Raw genomic sequence first — 14,179 nt, 5'->3', positions numbered from 1 at the left:
CTTGGGTGTCGAAGACATGCCACACCTCACGCTAGGCGGTGGGATTACTGGAGAATCGAATCTGCATTGCCTTGTCATCTAACCTCGATGGCTGACGCACTACCTATCCCGCCCGCCTGTAGCCGTTGCAGTATCGCGGCGTAGTTTCGCTTCCACCCTGCCGTGTTCTGGATCTCCTCTTCTCTGGCCCTCCACCTCTCGTTCGTCTGCGCGCCGTACGAATGCTTGCCAATAAAGGTGGAGATGTCGGGTCCGCTCGCAACCGTCCCAACCAGGTCCACGGTGGTATTCCAAGAGGGTAGAGCAGATGGGGCCTCCACTCTGGCCTGACTTGCCTGAGCCACAGGCCTAGGAGAAGCTCCACTCCCCGGTACAGTCGCTGTGGAAGTATCCCTTTCTTCTGCCTCTCTTTGAGTGGCGACGTTGGAGACAGCTTGTCCCTCCTCTGTCTGAGTAGCAACACTGCAAGAATCCTCCCTCCTCTCCCTACGCTGAATCTCAACCATCGCCAACGGGTGCAGCTTCTCGTAAGCCGCTTTCCATGCCATCGACTTCTCCTTCTCGTGCTTCAGATCTTTCTCGGCTTTGGCAAGCTGATGTTGGCGTTCATTGGCGTCCTCGCCTTGAGTTTCCATCCACCGAAGTTCCTTGACCAGCTTGTCACGTTCGTCGACTAAACTGATCACTTCGTCCCTCGCCTCGTCGCGCTCCCCTCGAAACTCATCTCGCTGGCTACGATACAAGTGAGCTGCGGCCTTGGCACCCAACTCGCATGCTTCTTCCAGGAGATCGTCGTCCAGCACATTGAGCTTCTTGTGCTTGGTATAGAATGCGAGCATCTGGCGTTTGAGCCGCAGCGTTTTGGCGTGGTCATCAAGACTGCGTTGAGCGAGCGCGTGGTATGCATTCCGGAGCCCCTGGATGCCGTCGTTGATCGACGTCTTGGTCAGCATTTCCAGTTCTTCGGCACTCGTGGGAGATTTCGAGTCATCATCTGGATCAGTATTGTCGAGATCGTCACCTGGGACTTCTGACGGCGCTTTTCTGGTGTTGTCGATGTCGGTTGAGACTCGAAGCGTCCCTTTCACCGCGTGAGCCTCATCCGTTGCAGTCTGTGGATGACTTCCAGGGGAGGATTCTGGGTCGCCTTCGCCAGATCCGAACAGTTCTTGGAAGAACTCTTTATCGTCGTCATCTGATGAAGCCTCGACGGCGAGCTCGTGCTCAGTCGATGCATGTGCAAGTTCCGTTGCCTCGGGAGTGGATTGCCTTTCAGCTTCAGTTGGAGACTGTTCAGGCGATAACTCCTCGGTGCTGCTTACCTTTCGCAACGGACTGGAGGGTCGCGACTCGTCTCTGCGATATCTCGTGCTTACTCGGGCCTCAAATGTTCCGATCTCCTCGCCCTGATACACTCGGTTGCTCTGAATGTATACCTCGTCCGATTTCGGGTACCCAAAAACCGGCGAGCGAGGCCGCTGATTGTAGAAGAAACCCCTCGCCTCCTCCGCTTCGATCTGCTCCACGGTTTGCGGAGGAAGCGTTTGGCGACGTATGACTGCGTTGAAGGCTGCGTCTGCATCATCGTCGTCAAATGCGCCCGCGCCGAAGTTGCGTGCGTCCTCCCACGTGAGGGTTGGACTTGCTGTGGTTGGCGATTGTGAAGGGGGATCAACGGTGACGACAGGTACTGCGGCAGCTGTCGTTGCAGCAGGATCTTCCGTCTCCGATGAGGAGTCCGAAACCCGGGACTCTTCGGTGTCGTTCCGACTGGTTGGGATGGAGTCTCTCTGAGCTGGCCATTCTTCTGGTGGCCCTTCTCCTACCGGCGTAGAATATTCGGATGCCGCTTCAGGGGCCGATTCCCAACCATCATCATACATGCTCAGATCGTGGTCATCGTCCATGATTGTAGACTTGCAATAGTGCGTCGAGGTGATTGTAGCAGTGGTGAAGATGATTGCACCGAGTGATTTGTACGGATGTTGCGTCTTGCAGGAAACAGCCGGACGATAACTTGAACCCGCCATCGCCATTGACATCGTGGAGATTCTTTGTTGTGGATGCAACAATTTAACGCACAAAGCGTTTGCGATGTATGAAGATGAGAAGACTTTGTAGTGTTGTAATTGAACAAAGAAAACATGGAGATGGGTGGTCTTGATATATCTGGGATGAAAGAAATATGCATCCCGAGCGAAAATGCGCATCCCGAGCGAAATTTGGCCGTGATGGTTGGGCACAATGAACTTTTAGGTCAGCACACATTATTGTCGTGCCCATACGTTACCGGCCTATCTAAGCATAGTCTCAATGGGCGTTCTTCGTGTAGTGCATTTCTCGGAGAGAGTGTGACGCATGGAGGTCGGGTTTAATATCGGCCAAAGCCTCCCCCCTGACCATATCCTTGATTTTGTTCATAGCCTTCGTAGCCGCTCTGCTGGTAGCCTCCCGTCGGCTGACCATATTGCTGATTTTGGTTGGGTGACATGTCATACCCCTGTTGATATGCGGACGGAACAGGCTGTGGGGCTGCGCCGTATCCCTCATAATCAGTCGACGTCTGCGATGGCTCAAAGTCCAGCGTCTGACTTCGCTGGCTGCCGCCGAGAAAGCTTGCGAGTGGTCCGCCAGCAGTTGCACTGTGACTCGACGAGCCGAGTGATTGCAGCTGATGTTCCAGCCCTTGCACACTCTGGCCCAAGTCTTGGACATGGTGATTCCTCCCTGCTTTGACGCTTTCGGAGCTCAAAGTGGCGTTCAGGTCGTGACCGTGCCCTGCTTGCGCCCACCTCTCCACGGCCATGAACATGTTACGATGGATTTCCAAACTCTGATTGCGCAGAGCGGGATGGTGAAACACCTGCGAAATGTCATGCATGATTTCTTCTTGGGGAACGTCCGGATTGTCCCAGCCGTAGATGACGCGGGGAGCGACGTATTGCAGGATCGCGGATGCCACTTGTCCAGCAGGCGGATTGAGCACATTTGAGAAGTGATCCTTCGAGAGCATGGAGTGTGTCGGATCGGTGCTCGACGGATCTGACCACACGAGGTACTGCTGCTGGGCACTGGCGTGCACAACAGTACCGCTGCCTTGTTTGAGAGCATTGGACGCTGCTGCGATGACGGGTTTGACGTATGGCGCAAGCAGGCCCATCACAAAGAGGGTGACCTTCTCGCTAATCGTTTCGATCATCCTTTCCAGCCCGGGGATTTTCGATACAACGCCTTTTGTTTCCGCAAATTAGCTTGCCCACATCATGATCACGCGAAAATTCTGCACTTACCGGCGATAGTGCGGACGACTTTGTCTCGAAATACGAAAAGGGGGTAGATCTTGGCAATGACTTGCTGAGGATCGATGCTTGGGGGAGCCTGGAAGCTTCCGCCAGAGATGCCGCCAATGCGAGTAGTGTCGTATGCATTCCCATACGGCACGTACGACTCGTTGGAGCCAGTGGTCCGCTCATTCTCAGCCGCTTGGGCGTCAGAGGCTGCTTGTAATCCGATAGCCTCTTGTATGAGACCGCCAGTTCCGGGGAGTTGGGCCAGGAGATCAGTCAATCCGGAAGCTCTTGTGACGGGATCGACAGCTCGATTTCCGCTATTTTGACTTGCTGCTGCCTGATTCATGGCGGCATTCAGCTGGTCGACTTCGGTTTGATTGACCTCGGTCTGAGTGACGTGATCCGTAGCCTCGCCAAGAACCGAATGGAGAAAATCGACGCCGCCGAACGTGCCAGTGACCAGTGGAAAGACTTGTTTGCCGTGGAGATTGATCATGGTCTGTGACCCGACATGAGGAAAAACACTCTGGTAGCCCAGCTCTCGGAGTGCAAGCTCGACGTAGTTGGTGTGGGCTCCAAAGTCTTCCATGCAGTGCAGGCCCTGGCCAAGACACCTCAATGCCTCGCAAAGGTCCTCTTCACGCCCTCGCTGTGCACCGTGAGTGTATAGCCTCCCGAAGTGGATGCTCCGGGCAAAGCTATACTTGACGTAACCAATCGACGTTGCCCAGCCTCCACTCTCGTTGGCGATGTAGTTCTTCATGCCTGAATTAGGGTCTACAGCCAACTCAATCGGTTCGACAGGTCCTCTGAGCCGCGAGTCATATTTGCGCGCGTCTACGTTTTCGGCGTAGTCTTTGGGATTGTCGATGTGTTCTTCGGGACGGTATACACCCAGACGGTCAGCGGTGACTTCGAATTCAGCAGTTGCATAGCCAAAGCTCATGAACGACAGCACCCATATTAAGACTCGAATGGTGTCGGATTGCACGCCTTTGAGAGTGCCGACGTCGATTGCTTGGCTATAGTCTCGGAGCCAGTTGCCGAAATAGGTTCGCTTGATCATCATGCTGGTCCATTTGTGTCCTGATGATAGTGTTGAGCTCGAGCCGGCCATCTATCACGGAATGGGTAACATACCTCGAAGGAAAGCAACGGTCTTTAGCAAGTCTTCCAGATCGCCATGGCGCCAATTTAATCCTTCGATGGAGGAGACGGAAGCAATGTTTCCCGCGCCAAATGCAGATGCGGGAGAGGGAAGGGCGAGTAGGACCAGCAATCCGACGAGTAGGACCGTGTAATATCTCGCCATATTCGGACCGTTGGAATTACAACAAAGCCGTGATTCGATATCTGATGTTCAGGAGAGGATTAAAATCACCTCCAAATTGTTTGCTGTGACACTTCAAAGCGGCAAGGCCATGATGATGTCTATGGCCGCTGCATGAGTCGAGATGGGGGTTCGTGATGATTGAGTAATGCCGTTTGTCATTCCAGGATGTGGCATTGCATCGTCTTGTTGAGTGCAAGTGACGCGTGAGGCTCGGCAGGCCAAGCGGTGGTGACAGTCGATGAATTTAGTGCTGGGACGCGCGGAGTGCCGTGACACTGCGGAGACTGCTTGACTCCTCTCCCCTCCCCTCCCTCGCCTGCTTACCTGACGACTCTCCTCAGTCTTGGTCATTAACTACATGTACCTACCATCTGCAGCGACAGTGCACGCGTCCTCTTCACTACGGGGGTGGCGGAGCTCATGTACATACCTGACTCAGCAGCCCGTGGTTGCTGAGCCCCGCCGTTTCTCCCTCGCCCGTAGGATTGGATGCACTGCCACCACGCCTCCCCCGCCCATGACGGCTTTGTTTGATGATGGCCAGGATGAGCTTGTTCATCATCCCTCCACCCATTGGTCACCCATTGGTGTGCGTCTGGCTCCGCTCTGACCGTAGGATGGTCCGGACTGCAGCGCCGGAAGACATCAGAAATGTGGGGAGGCGAGGTGACGTTGAAGTTGAAGCTGCCGGGCTAGGCTACAGCCTGGAGCTTCTTCTCACAACATCCCTATCGCACGTCTCTCCCTCCCCCGCCTCCGGAAATAGCACACCTCTGCTTCTTACTGTGTACACACTAATCGTCTCAACGGCCATCGTCACTACAGGAAACCCGCGCTAGTGTTTCGTCGACGGCGTGCGGAGATCGTGGTTTGCTATTTTGGGGTACTCAATGGCCGCCTCAGCAATCCTGTTGCCTACTCGCGCCTCTCCTGCACTGACCTACATCCCGGCGAAGCAGGCGAGCACGCCGTCGCACAACGCGTGGACGTCACCCCGTCTCTACCGACAAGTCCAATGCCGCCCTACATAGACAATCCAATGCCCTCTGCCCCGCCGAGATCGACTTTGGCCGCCAGCCTGCCAGCCCAGTTGCAATGCCTCTCCTCACCCCCAGATAGTCTCGAGGGATGGAGGAGTCTAACTTGCCCCATTATCAGACATGCAGCCTCCCATCCACTCCAGAGGCACCGGCCGTTCCGGACCTAAGCGCAAAACCGGTTGCCTGACTTGCGTACGTTGCGCGCCAGCCTCCTGTTTCTCGATGCCTTGCTAATCCCCGTCACAGAGACGACGCAAAGTACGCTGTGACGAAGCTCGTCCGGTCTGCGCAAACTGCATTCGTCTTCGGCTAGACTGCGAGTATGTCGACCCCAAGGCCCGCTCCCCCGCCAGGCCGCAAGCCCTCGAACCAAAATTGCAGGCTCCCACGCAGGCACTTGTTACCTCACAGCCATTCAACATCCCCACCACGTCTGCATATCACTTGCCTACGGGTGTCGCCAATCCCTATACTGTCGATGAGCACGAGTGGGACCTTGCCAGCGAGCCGAGTAGCACTTTCAATGCTCCTCTCCCCAGCAACTATTTCCCAGACTTTACAGACTTCGATGCTGATCTTGGTCTTGTGGAAGCAGTTGGGCCGGAATACAGCTTTGGTGGCCCTCGCAGAGGCGACATGGGTGCTGCTTCTGCTGAGCTGACGGCCACTGCTGCAGCCTTTGCGTCTGGACAAGCAAATCCCGTCGGTTGGCAGCAGAATTTGATTGATTACTTCGTAGACTCAATCAATCCGACTCTGTTGATTGTTCCAACCGACAATGAATGGCGTTACGCGTGCCCAGCCATCCTGGCCATGGCGAGACAATCTCCCGCTGTGCTCTCCAGTGTACTTGGCCTCTCCAAGCTCCATCTCGCGTACACCACCGCGGCCGCGGATGATTCATCGGCAGAGTGGATGGCTTACTACCATTCCGCAAGCCAGATGACTGAGTCGATCTTTGGCAGCGCGGATGTCGAACCCGAGCAACTTGCGCATGCTTTCGCAAGTACATTTCTCTTGGCATGTATTGAGGTAGGCAAATAGCCGTCCGTCCCCCTCAGATATCAGCTAATCCACGCGTAGCTGACCACCGCGACTACCACCATATCCAATCGCCTTGCCTGGCCGCTTCGTCATTTGCGAGGCTTCCAACATCGACTACGTCGAAACTACGATCGTATCCGCTCGTGGTTGGGCCCTAAGAAGCAATTGATCCTGTGGACTGGGATGCTGCAGGTAAAAGCCCAATGGATCACCAATGATGCCTCTATGCCTCAAGTGCCAGCATCATCATCGCAGTCCCTTGAAGATGAATCTATTTTTGAGCCAAACCTCGTTCACGCACTTGGTAGTCAAAGTCGTCTCCCGCGGCCCGCAGATCCGGTGATGTCCGATTCTTCAACTGAACCCAACCGCGATCGCAACGAAGCCTCACAGAGCGCGTCCAATTGGGCCTACGATGCACTCAACCAGCCTGGCCTGGAATTTTTCCTCAGAGCCCAGGCCTTTGTTACTCCCATCATCAGGCTCAAAAGTCCTCAGCTCCACCACGAGCGCAATCTGCCGGAACACAACACCATGCAAGACGGCCAACGCATTCTTGCAGAGCTGCACAGCCTATGGTCTGCCTCTCCCCAAGTCACGACCCTTCTGAACAACCTGAAGCAGCTGGACCAATCACTACAGCCGCAACTAGCTCGAAGGATCGTGCTGAATACCCGAGTCTACGTCGCTCATTTCTACGCGCAAATCATCAATCTACACCGATCTGCTTTCCCAAACGCCCCGGCATCTCATGACGTGCAGACTGCAACGCGCCGTATCATCGAGCTGACCAGAGATATTCTACTCGATCTCGTCCAACACATTGGGTCACAAACCACTTCTCCTTCGGACATATCGACCCCCGGACGTGCAGACAGCATAACCGACTCCCTGCAGATGGGCCGAAACCTTGACTCCCCGTCACAATCCCTGGGCTTGACCCCAACAATGATGTGGCCGCTTTTCCTCGCCGCCACCGAATGCGGCGCACAAGATCGTGCGTGGATCACACAGGTTTTGCACGGCATCGATAAGTGGCAATGTCCCAGTGCTGCTCGGATCGTCCCTCTCCTGGACGCCGTTCTACGAAGACAAGACGAGGAAGGGGGCAGGGTCGATCACGGCGATGTGATGAGAGAACTGTTTGGTGGGGAACTCGCTGTCTTCTTCTGACTCTCTTTCATGTCCATGCCAGCGGCTTCTATTGCGAAGCAGACAAACACGAGTTTTTGAACACACATCGGACATTTTTGACGCTTCACACGCCTGGCACAGATGACTGTCGATCGTCGGCCTTTTACTGGCTGTTGGTGCCGTCTCATCGCCAATTTTCGAGCCGTTCCACCTCATCGATTGTTGCTCGGGCTCCCTTTTTCCTTTGCGATACACCGAGAGCGCGCGGCCGGAGACGTCACCCAACCCGCGCAATGCCAGGCTGGCCGTGAAAATCGCGTGGCGGTTGGCACCATCTCATCGTCGTTTTCAAGCCGTTCTACCCCATCAATTGCTGCTCCAGCACCCTCTTGCCTTTGCCATCTATCGAGAGCGGGACGGGCCAAGGCGGCCGGAAACATCACCAAAACTGCGCAAGGTCAAGCCAGCCTTGAACATCACATCGATTTCCTCAAGGCTTCGGCCCTTGAGCTCCGGAAGGAAGAAGTAACCGCAGACGAGCGATGAAAAACATATACCTCCTGCGGAGACGGATCAATTAGCGGATTCCGCAAGAGGAAAATTCCCAACGGCCACGTACCGTAAATGAACCCGACCTTTCCCCCCAGATCTGCACCAGGGCGTTCCAGAAGGTACGGCAGCGTAAACGCTACGACGAAGCTATATTACATCAGCGAGAAGCCTCGTGGCCGTGGTGGTTGCGAAGACCATACATTGTGATGACGTTGGTGACCGCTGAGATCCTGACAGACTTATCTCGAAGGTGTCCAGTTGGAATCTCAGAGACGAGGGTATAGTAGAGAGGGCCGAGAGTGGCAACATAAACAAGCTGGAAAACCAACATCGCGGAGACGATACCCACGGCCAAGGAGTATGTAGTCGGCTTGGGCACGCTGAATGCTCCCATGGCCATGAGCGCGGCGCCCATGAAGAAGGATCCAGTCAACCAGAGTGGTCTGTGAGCAAATCGAAATCAGCGACAGCATAACGATGGTATTCGTCAGCAGAATTACCTTCTCCCCACTCGATCGATCATCAAAATGCCAGCAAACGATGTTAGGGTGTTGATTCCGGACTGGGCAACGGTAATGGTGAATGGATCAACGTGGCCCAGCGATCTGACAAACACCGCGCCATAATGCCCGCTGAGTACTTGCCCTGTAGCTTGAAAGAAGAACGCTACCATGATCGTGATCAATGTTCTTCGGCGGTTGTGGCCTTTGAATAGGTCGGCATACGTCCCTTTGTCCGCCTCATCAAACAGCGACTTGCGCATATGTTCCAGCTCAGTCTCCGGAGACACCTCGCCGTGCTTGCCTCGAAGCTTCCTCAGTGCGTCCAGGGCTTGATCATCGCGGCCTTTCATGAGGAGCCATCTCGGCGACTTTGCCCACGTCAGCACACCTTCAAACGCAATTAGAGACCTTGGTGCTGCGATTCTCACTTCGGGAATGAACCAGACGCACGAAGCAACGAAGGTGGGAATGACGAAATAGAGGCCGTATGGAATCATCCACGCATTGTTGTTCGGAATCCTGCTGGTTGCCTTGCAGATGGTGTTGATGATGAGACCGCCGATGCCGAGGCTGACTTGGTAAGAGCCGACCATGAAGCCACGGATGGGAGTCGGGACCACCTCTGCTTGGTAGACGGGTACGGACGATAGCTCCATTCCGATGTAGATGTAGTTGAGGACCCGGCCGACAAGGAGCTGCCAGTCGTTATTGAGATGGGGGTTTGGACGGAAAGGGGCGACAAGAGTACTCACTTGCCATCGATTCAAGCTAATGCCGGACGTGACGAGGATGGTAGCCGTGACGATGGCCCACAGAGACATGGTGAAGATGGTCATTCGCCGGCCGTAGCGCGCACTGATGACGCTGCCAATATATGCGCCTTCCGATCCCATCAGCAAAGGTACAAAGCTTCCCGAACGGTCTGCCTACCAAAAGCGAATCCAACATAAACCAGACTGTTTAACAGCGAGAGGTAGTAGGCTGGCAGGACGTAATGTCCTTTTCCGGCGTCGTAGTGTCCAAAAGCCTTGTTGAAGGGGTCCATGGCCTGGGTCGAATTGAAGCCTTGCTGGTCAAAAGCATAGTTGAAGGTTGAGATGGCCACCAGTCCACACGCCCGCGTCAGATGCTTGGTAAAGTACTGAGAGAAGTAGAGCGGGTGGAACGTGGTCTTGTCGATGCGATGGGCGGTGGCTTGTTGTGGTTGTTCTCCGCTCCCTTCGTGCCGGAGGAGGCTCTGGCGTTCATCATCGACGGTGGACGAAGCCATGTTGGCCGCGAGAGATGGCACTACGCCAGGCAATGATCCAGATTTCTTCTATCCATTCAGATGGCGTTGAGCGGGCTGCAGGCTCTTCTAGTCCTTGCAGTCGAAGTGTGCAGTTGAGCGAGTGGGTGAGGTTGTCGCAAGGCGGCGTCGTCTGCCAATCAGCGTCCAGCACCATCGCGACATGAGCGAGATCGCTGGGGCTGACAACCCTCCATCTTTTGCACAATCGATCGTCTCTTGACAATCAACTCAATCACAATGGCGCCCAAACGCCCAAACTTTCTGATCGTGCTAGCAGACGATCTCGGATTCTCTGATGTCGGCTGCTACGGCGGCGAGATCAGGACGCCCAACATCGACAAGCTTGCTCGAGATGGCTTTCGAATGACCGATTGTGAGTTTTATCGCAGAGTTGTGCTATTTCCAGTACTCATTCTTCCTACAGTCCATGCCACTGCTCTCTGCAGCCCCTCTCGCTCAATGGTTCGTTCACGCCTTCGAGCTCTTCGGAGCTCGGCCCTGACGCCTCACAGATCCTGACGGGCACGGACAACCATATCGCAGGTCTCGGATCGCTGGTAGAATGGCTGGCCACTCCGATCGGTGCGAATCCGAAAGGTCTCAAAGAGAGTCCAGCGCCTGCGAGAGGCAAGCCAGGGTACGAGGGATATTTGAACGAGCGAGTAGTCACGCTTCCGGAGGTTCTCCGTGATGCCGGCTACCTCACCCTCATCTCCGGGAAGTGGCATCTAGGCCTACGGAAAGACAAAGCTCCTCGAGCACGCGGCTTCGAACGAGCATTTGCTCTCTTGCCTGGTGCCTCCAACCACTTTGGCTGGGAGCCGCAACTGGAGGAGGGTGAACCAGAGGGGCCCAAGATGTTCACCACCAGCTATCCCCTCCACGTCCAGGACGATGAATATGTCCATCATCTTCCGAAAGGCTGGTACTCGTCCAACAGCTACGGTGACACTCTACTACAGTACCTGAAGGACTGGAAGGCAGACAACGACAAAGCAGATGAGACAAACCATCGACCTTTTTTCGCATATCTTCCATTTACAGCACCACACTGGCCACTACATGCACCCCAGGAATACATTCAGCATTATCGTGGGATGTACGACGATGGCCCAGATGCTCTTCGGCTGCGGCGACTGGCACGATTGAAGGAACTTGGGCTCGTGGACAAAGATGTCGAGCCCCATCCCGTCGTCGCGTCCGAAGTCTCGGAGTGGGATGACATGTCGGCCGAAGCACGACAGCTTTCCGCTAGGGCAATGGAGACGTATTCTGGAATGGTAGAGTGCATTGATCACAACGTTGGCAAAGTAGTAGACTACCTAGAGGGCATTGGAGAGCTGGAAAACACCTTTGTCATGTTCATGTCGGACAATGGGGCAGAAGGCGGTGCACACGAAGCAAATCCCGCCTTCCAAGGGGGGCCGATGACCTACCTGCAAAAGTACTATGACAACAGCCTCGAGAACATCGGCAACTACAACTCATTTACCTGGTATGGGCCGCGCTGGGCCCAAGCATCCACCGCTCCCTCGCGAATGTACAAGTCGTACACCACCGAAGGCGGCATCCGCGTGCCCTGTGTCGTCAAACTGCCCACCAGCTACTCCTGTCCCATTCCGAGAGGCGGCATCACGCACAAGTTCTCCACCATTATGGACATTATGCCCACGTTCCTCGACATGGCCGGCGTCAGGCATCCAGCTCCCACCTACCAAGGCCGAGAAGTCGTCCACATGCGAGGGAAGAGCATGGTCCCTTGGCTCAACGGGGAAGCCAATGCCATTCATCAGGCCGACTTCGTCGAAGGCTGGGAGATGGGTGGTCGCGCTGCGGTACGGAAGAACAACTGGAAGGCCGTCTACCTGCCCGAGCGCAACCACGGGCCATCGCGAGCGGGCAGAAGCAAATGGGAGTTGTTTGATCTCGACAAAGACCCCGGCGAGATCCACGACCTGTGCGATCAACATCCCGACATTATGAAAGAGCTGCTAAAGCTTTGGGATCAATACGTCGTCGAGACGGGCGTGATCCCGTTGAACCCGGCATTGGGCGAGTACATCGCTGCCACGGAAGAACAGATGCCAGACAATGGATGGATCGAATACGAGTTTTGGAAACGAGGGGCGCGAGAGAATCCGGAGAAGTTCTTCCATACGCCCAAGCGATTCGATCGGGAAGGCAATCGAGTCGAATTTAAAGATGGGGCATTTGTAAAGGTCTAGAACCATAGAGGTGACCGACAGTCTCTCAGCTTTAGCTGGATTTCCGGTGGATTTCAAATCTATTGCCGTAGCGAAGAATGATGTCTAGGCATACATACTTCGGAAAAAAGAAGAGTCATGCGCGCGATCTAGTAAGAATGGGCAGCGAACTTCATCTCCTCCGCCCCAATGTCAAAGACAGCCACGGTGTTGACCAAAAACCTGTCTCCTAGGATGGCGTACGTCGATCCACTTGGCTGAACGCCGACAACCTAATGCATTTGTCAGTCACGAGAATTTCCCCAGAATGGGCGGGTATTCAACTCACGCAACCGCCAGTCATGGGATCCTTTGCTTCGGCGCCGGTGGGCAGGAGATCCTCGGAGGTCAAGTTGAAGGTCGTGCCGCCAATTGTGATGCCAAATGTAGGCGGTTTGGCGTTGCAATCGTTCTCATAGACCCCCGCGGCCTTGATGTACTGTGAGGGTGGGTCGAAGGCGGCGTTGACGGCCTCCGCCATCGCTTCTGGAAGGTAGAGAAGGGTAGTGCCCGTGTCTACGATGCCTGCGAAGGAAGTCGATTTCGACTCGCCGTTTAGGACAACGCCATCAGGCGTGATGGTGTAGTAGGTGTACTGTGTCTTCTCAATAAGGTGGGGGGAGATTTCGATCTTCTGCAACTTCGTCGTTGCGTATTTCGCGTTGGCAAATGCGGCTGGGACGCCGCCTAGTGTCACGCTGGAGGAGCCGTTGTTGCGCTCGAGGACGACGCCAAAGACGGGATCGATGGCTTTACTGTTGACTGCGTTCGTGATGAAGTTGTTGTAGTGCAGCGGTTGGGTGTTGTTGGAAGGCATCGTGCCCGGAAAGGCATTGGTGAGGTATTTGGAGGCGAAACCAACGATACCACTGGCAGTCTACAGAGGGGGTTAGTCACTGCGGGCTTGGGGCTTGCATCCAGACCACGCAATATGCTGAGGACCACACTTACGCCGTCACCTTCCCAATACGCCTCGTCTACAAGAGCCATTTCTTGCTTCTTCACCTTTACGCCGGCAATGGTCACATCCTCGTAGCCGAGGGTGCCGATGAGTTGCTCGCCATCTGCATACGCGATGTACTATAGCAAGCAGTTAGACCAAATGACGTAAATGGCAAGAGAGGAAGCACATACAAATGTCTCGTTCTTGATGGAGCCACCCTGGAAGTTTCCCTTGAACTCCGGTCCGAAGCCGCATTGGGAAGCGGCTGCGGGATGGCCAGTACCCGTGACGCATTTGACGCCAGACTTGAAGACCCAGAGATCGCTGGACCCGGTGTCGAAGATCACATCAAAGTTCTTGCCACCGAGGTTGGCTTCGATGGCGTATGCGCCGCCTTCGTCGACGACGTTCAGCGATGCGCTGTGGGTAGTGTTTTTGGCCTTGGCGACTCTTGATAGAAGTTCTAAAGACTGGACTTAGTTCTGGGAGTGAAGTGCGAGGGGTGATAATGGACAAACCTCTGGAGCTCCCTGGCTTGACGCTTACGGGTTTCAGAGCGAGGGTGTGTTCGGATGCCTTGACGCCTCTCGAGCTTGCCTTTTGGAGTGAAGGCGCGGCATGGACTGATTGCAGGGCCAGAAGGGCCAATGCACCGACGGAGAAGATCATGTTGGTTGTATTGATGCCAGAATCAAGCAGCAGCAGTGTGGATAGTTTAGTTGAGATGCCCCACGCAGGAGATGTCGTGTAACCGCAGTAAGATTGTTGCACTGCAGGGAGGGAGATGCGGGAATGTTAATAAGCAC

At 54.9% G+C, this 14,179-nt stretch overlaps 6 protein-coding genes across 6 annotated transcripts; 2 read left to right on the top strand and 4 right to left on the bottom strand.

Moving 5' to 3' along the window:
- Positions 1 to 16: 16 nt before the first annotated feature.
- BDY17DRAFT_140683 (uncharacterized protein) lies at positions 17 to 2,542 on the bottom strand. Its single transcript, XM_033729506.1, has one exon. It carries the CDS (start codon positions 2,208 to 2,210, stop codon positions 75 to 77), a length of 2,136 nt encoding a protein of 711 aa, XP_033589640.1. The 5' UTR covers positions 2,211 to 2,542; the 3' UTR covers positions 17 to 74.
- Positions 2,372 to 4,944, bottom strand: BDY17DRAFT_339156 (heterokaryon incompatibility Het-C; the record flags this gene model as incomplete). Its single annotated transcript, XM_033737967.1, has 4 exons — positions 4,431 to 4,944; positions 3,291 to 4,376; positions 2,714 to 3,231; positions 2,372 to 2,671 (listed from the first exon to the last, which is right to left on the bottom strand). The coding sequence occupies exons 1-4, from the start codon at positions 4,600 to 4,602 to the stop codon at positions 2,372 to 2,374; spliced, it is 2,076 nt and encodes a 691-aa protein (XP_033589639.1). The 5' UTR covers positions 4,603 to 4,944.
- Positions 4,945 to 5,783: 839 nt separating this feature from the next.
- On the top strand, positions 5,784 to 7,880 carry BDY17DRAFT_323831 (uncharacterized protein; the record flags this gene model as incomplete). The annotated part of the gene is made up of 3 exons (XM_033737090.1): positions 5,784 to 5,855; positions 5,910 to 6,695; positions 6,747 to 7,880. 3 exons carry the CDS (start codon positions 5,784 to 5,786, stop codon positions 7,878 to 7,880), a joined length of 1,992 nt encoding a protein of 663 aa, XP_033589638.1.
- Positions 7,881 to 8,243: 363 nt separating this feature from the next.
- BDY17DRAFT_310140 (putative sugar transporter) lies at positions 8,244 to 10,166 on the bottom strand (the record flags this gene model as incomplete). Its single annotated transcript, XM_033735405.1, has 6 exons — positions 8,244 to 8,401; positions 8,461 to 8,540; positions 8,594 to 8,836; positions 8,894 to 9,591; positions 9,649 to 9,776; positions 9,827 to 10,166. 6 exons carry the CDS (start codon positions 10,164 to 10,166, stop codon positions 8,244 to 8,246), a joined length of 1,647 nt encoding a protein of 548 aa, XP_033589637.1.
- Positions 10,167 to 10,424: 258 nt separating this feature from the next.
- BDY17DRAFT_251048 (putative arylsulfatase) lies at positions 10,425 to 12,412 on the top strand (the record flags this gene model as incomplete). The annotated part of the gene is made up of 3 exons (XM_033731132.1): positions 10,425 to 10,560; positions 10,612 to 10,649; positions 10,700 to 12,412. 3 exons carry the CDS (start codon positions 10,425 to 10,427, stop codon positions 12,410 to 12,412), a joined length of 1,887 nt encoding a protein of 628 aa, XP_033589636.1.
- Positions 12,413 to 12,476: 64 nt separating this feature from the next.
- BDY17DRAFT_140598 (aspartic peptidase domain-containing protein) lies at positions 12,477 to 14,154 on the bottom strand. The gene is made up of 5 exons (XM_033729505.1): positions 13,892 to 14,154; positions 13,565 to 13,836; positions 13,382 to 13,510; positions 12,720 to 13,307; positions 12,477 to 12,663 (listed from the first exon to the last, which is right to left on the bottom strand). The coding sequence occupies exons 1-5, from the start codon at positions 14,040 to 14,042 to the stop codon at positions 12,541 to 12,543; spliced, it is 1,263 nt and encodes a 420-aa protein (XP_033589635.1). The 5' UTR covers positions 14,043 to 14,154; the 3' UTR covers positions 12,477 to 12,540.
- Positions 14,155 to 14,179: the final 25 nt, after the last annotated feature.

Source organism: Neohortaea acidophila, assembly GCF_010093505.1.
Source record: "Neohortaea acidophila strain CBS 113389 unplaced genomic scaffold BDY17scaffold_5, whole genome shotgun sequence".
NCBI lineage: Eukaryota > Fungi > Ascomycota > Dothideomycetes > Mycosphaerellales > Teratosphaeriaceae > Neohortaea > Neohortaea acidophila.
The sequence above is the reverse complement of the archived record's forward strand: the minus strand, read 5'-3'. Positions and strand labels throughout refer to the sequence as shown.

Coding starts and splice junctions, on each gene's coding strand:
- BDY17DRAFT_140598 (XM_033729505.1), bottom strand. CDS start 14,042: ATGATCTTCTCCGTCGGTGCATTGGCCCTTCTGGCCCTGCAATCAGTC. Junction 13,837..13,891: donor CAAGCCAGGGAGCTCCAGAG/GTTTGTCCATTA, acceptor TCCAGTCTTTAG/AACTTCTATCAAGAGTCGCC. Junction 12,664..12,719: donor ATCCCATGACTGGCGGTTGC/GTGAGTTGAATA, acceptor CAAATGCATTAG/GTTGTCGGCGTTCAGCCAAG.
- BDY17DRAFT_140683 (XM_033729506.1), bottom strand. CDS start 2,210: ATGCGCATTTTCGCTCGGGATGCATATTTCTTTCATCCCAGATATATC.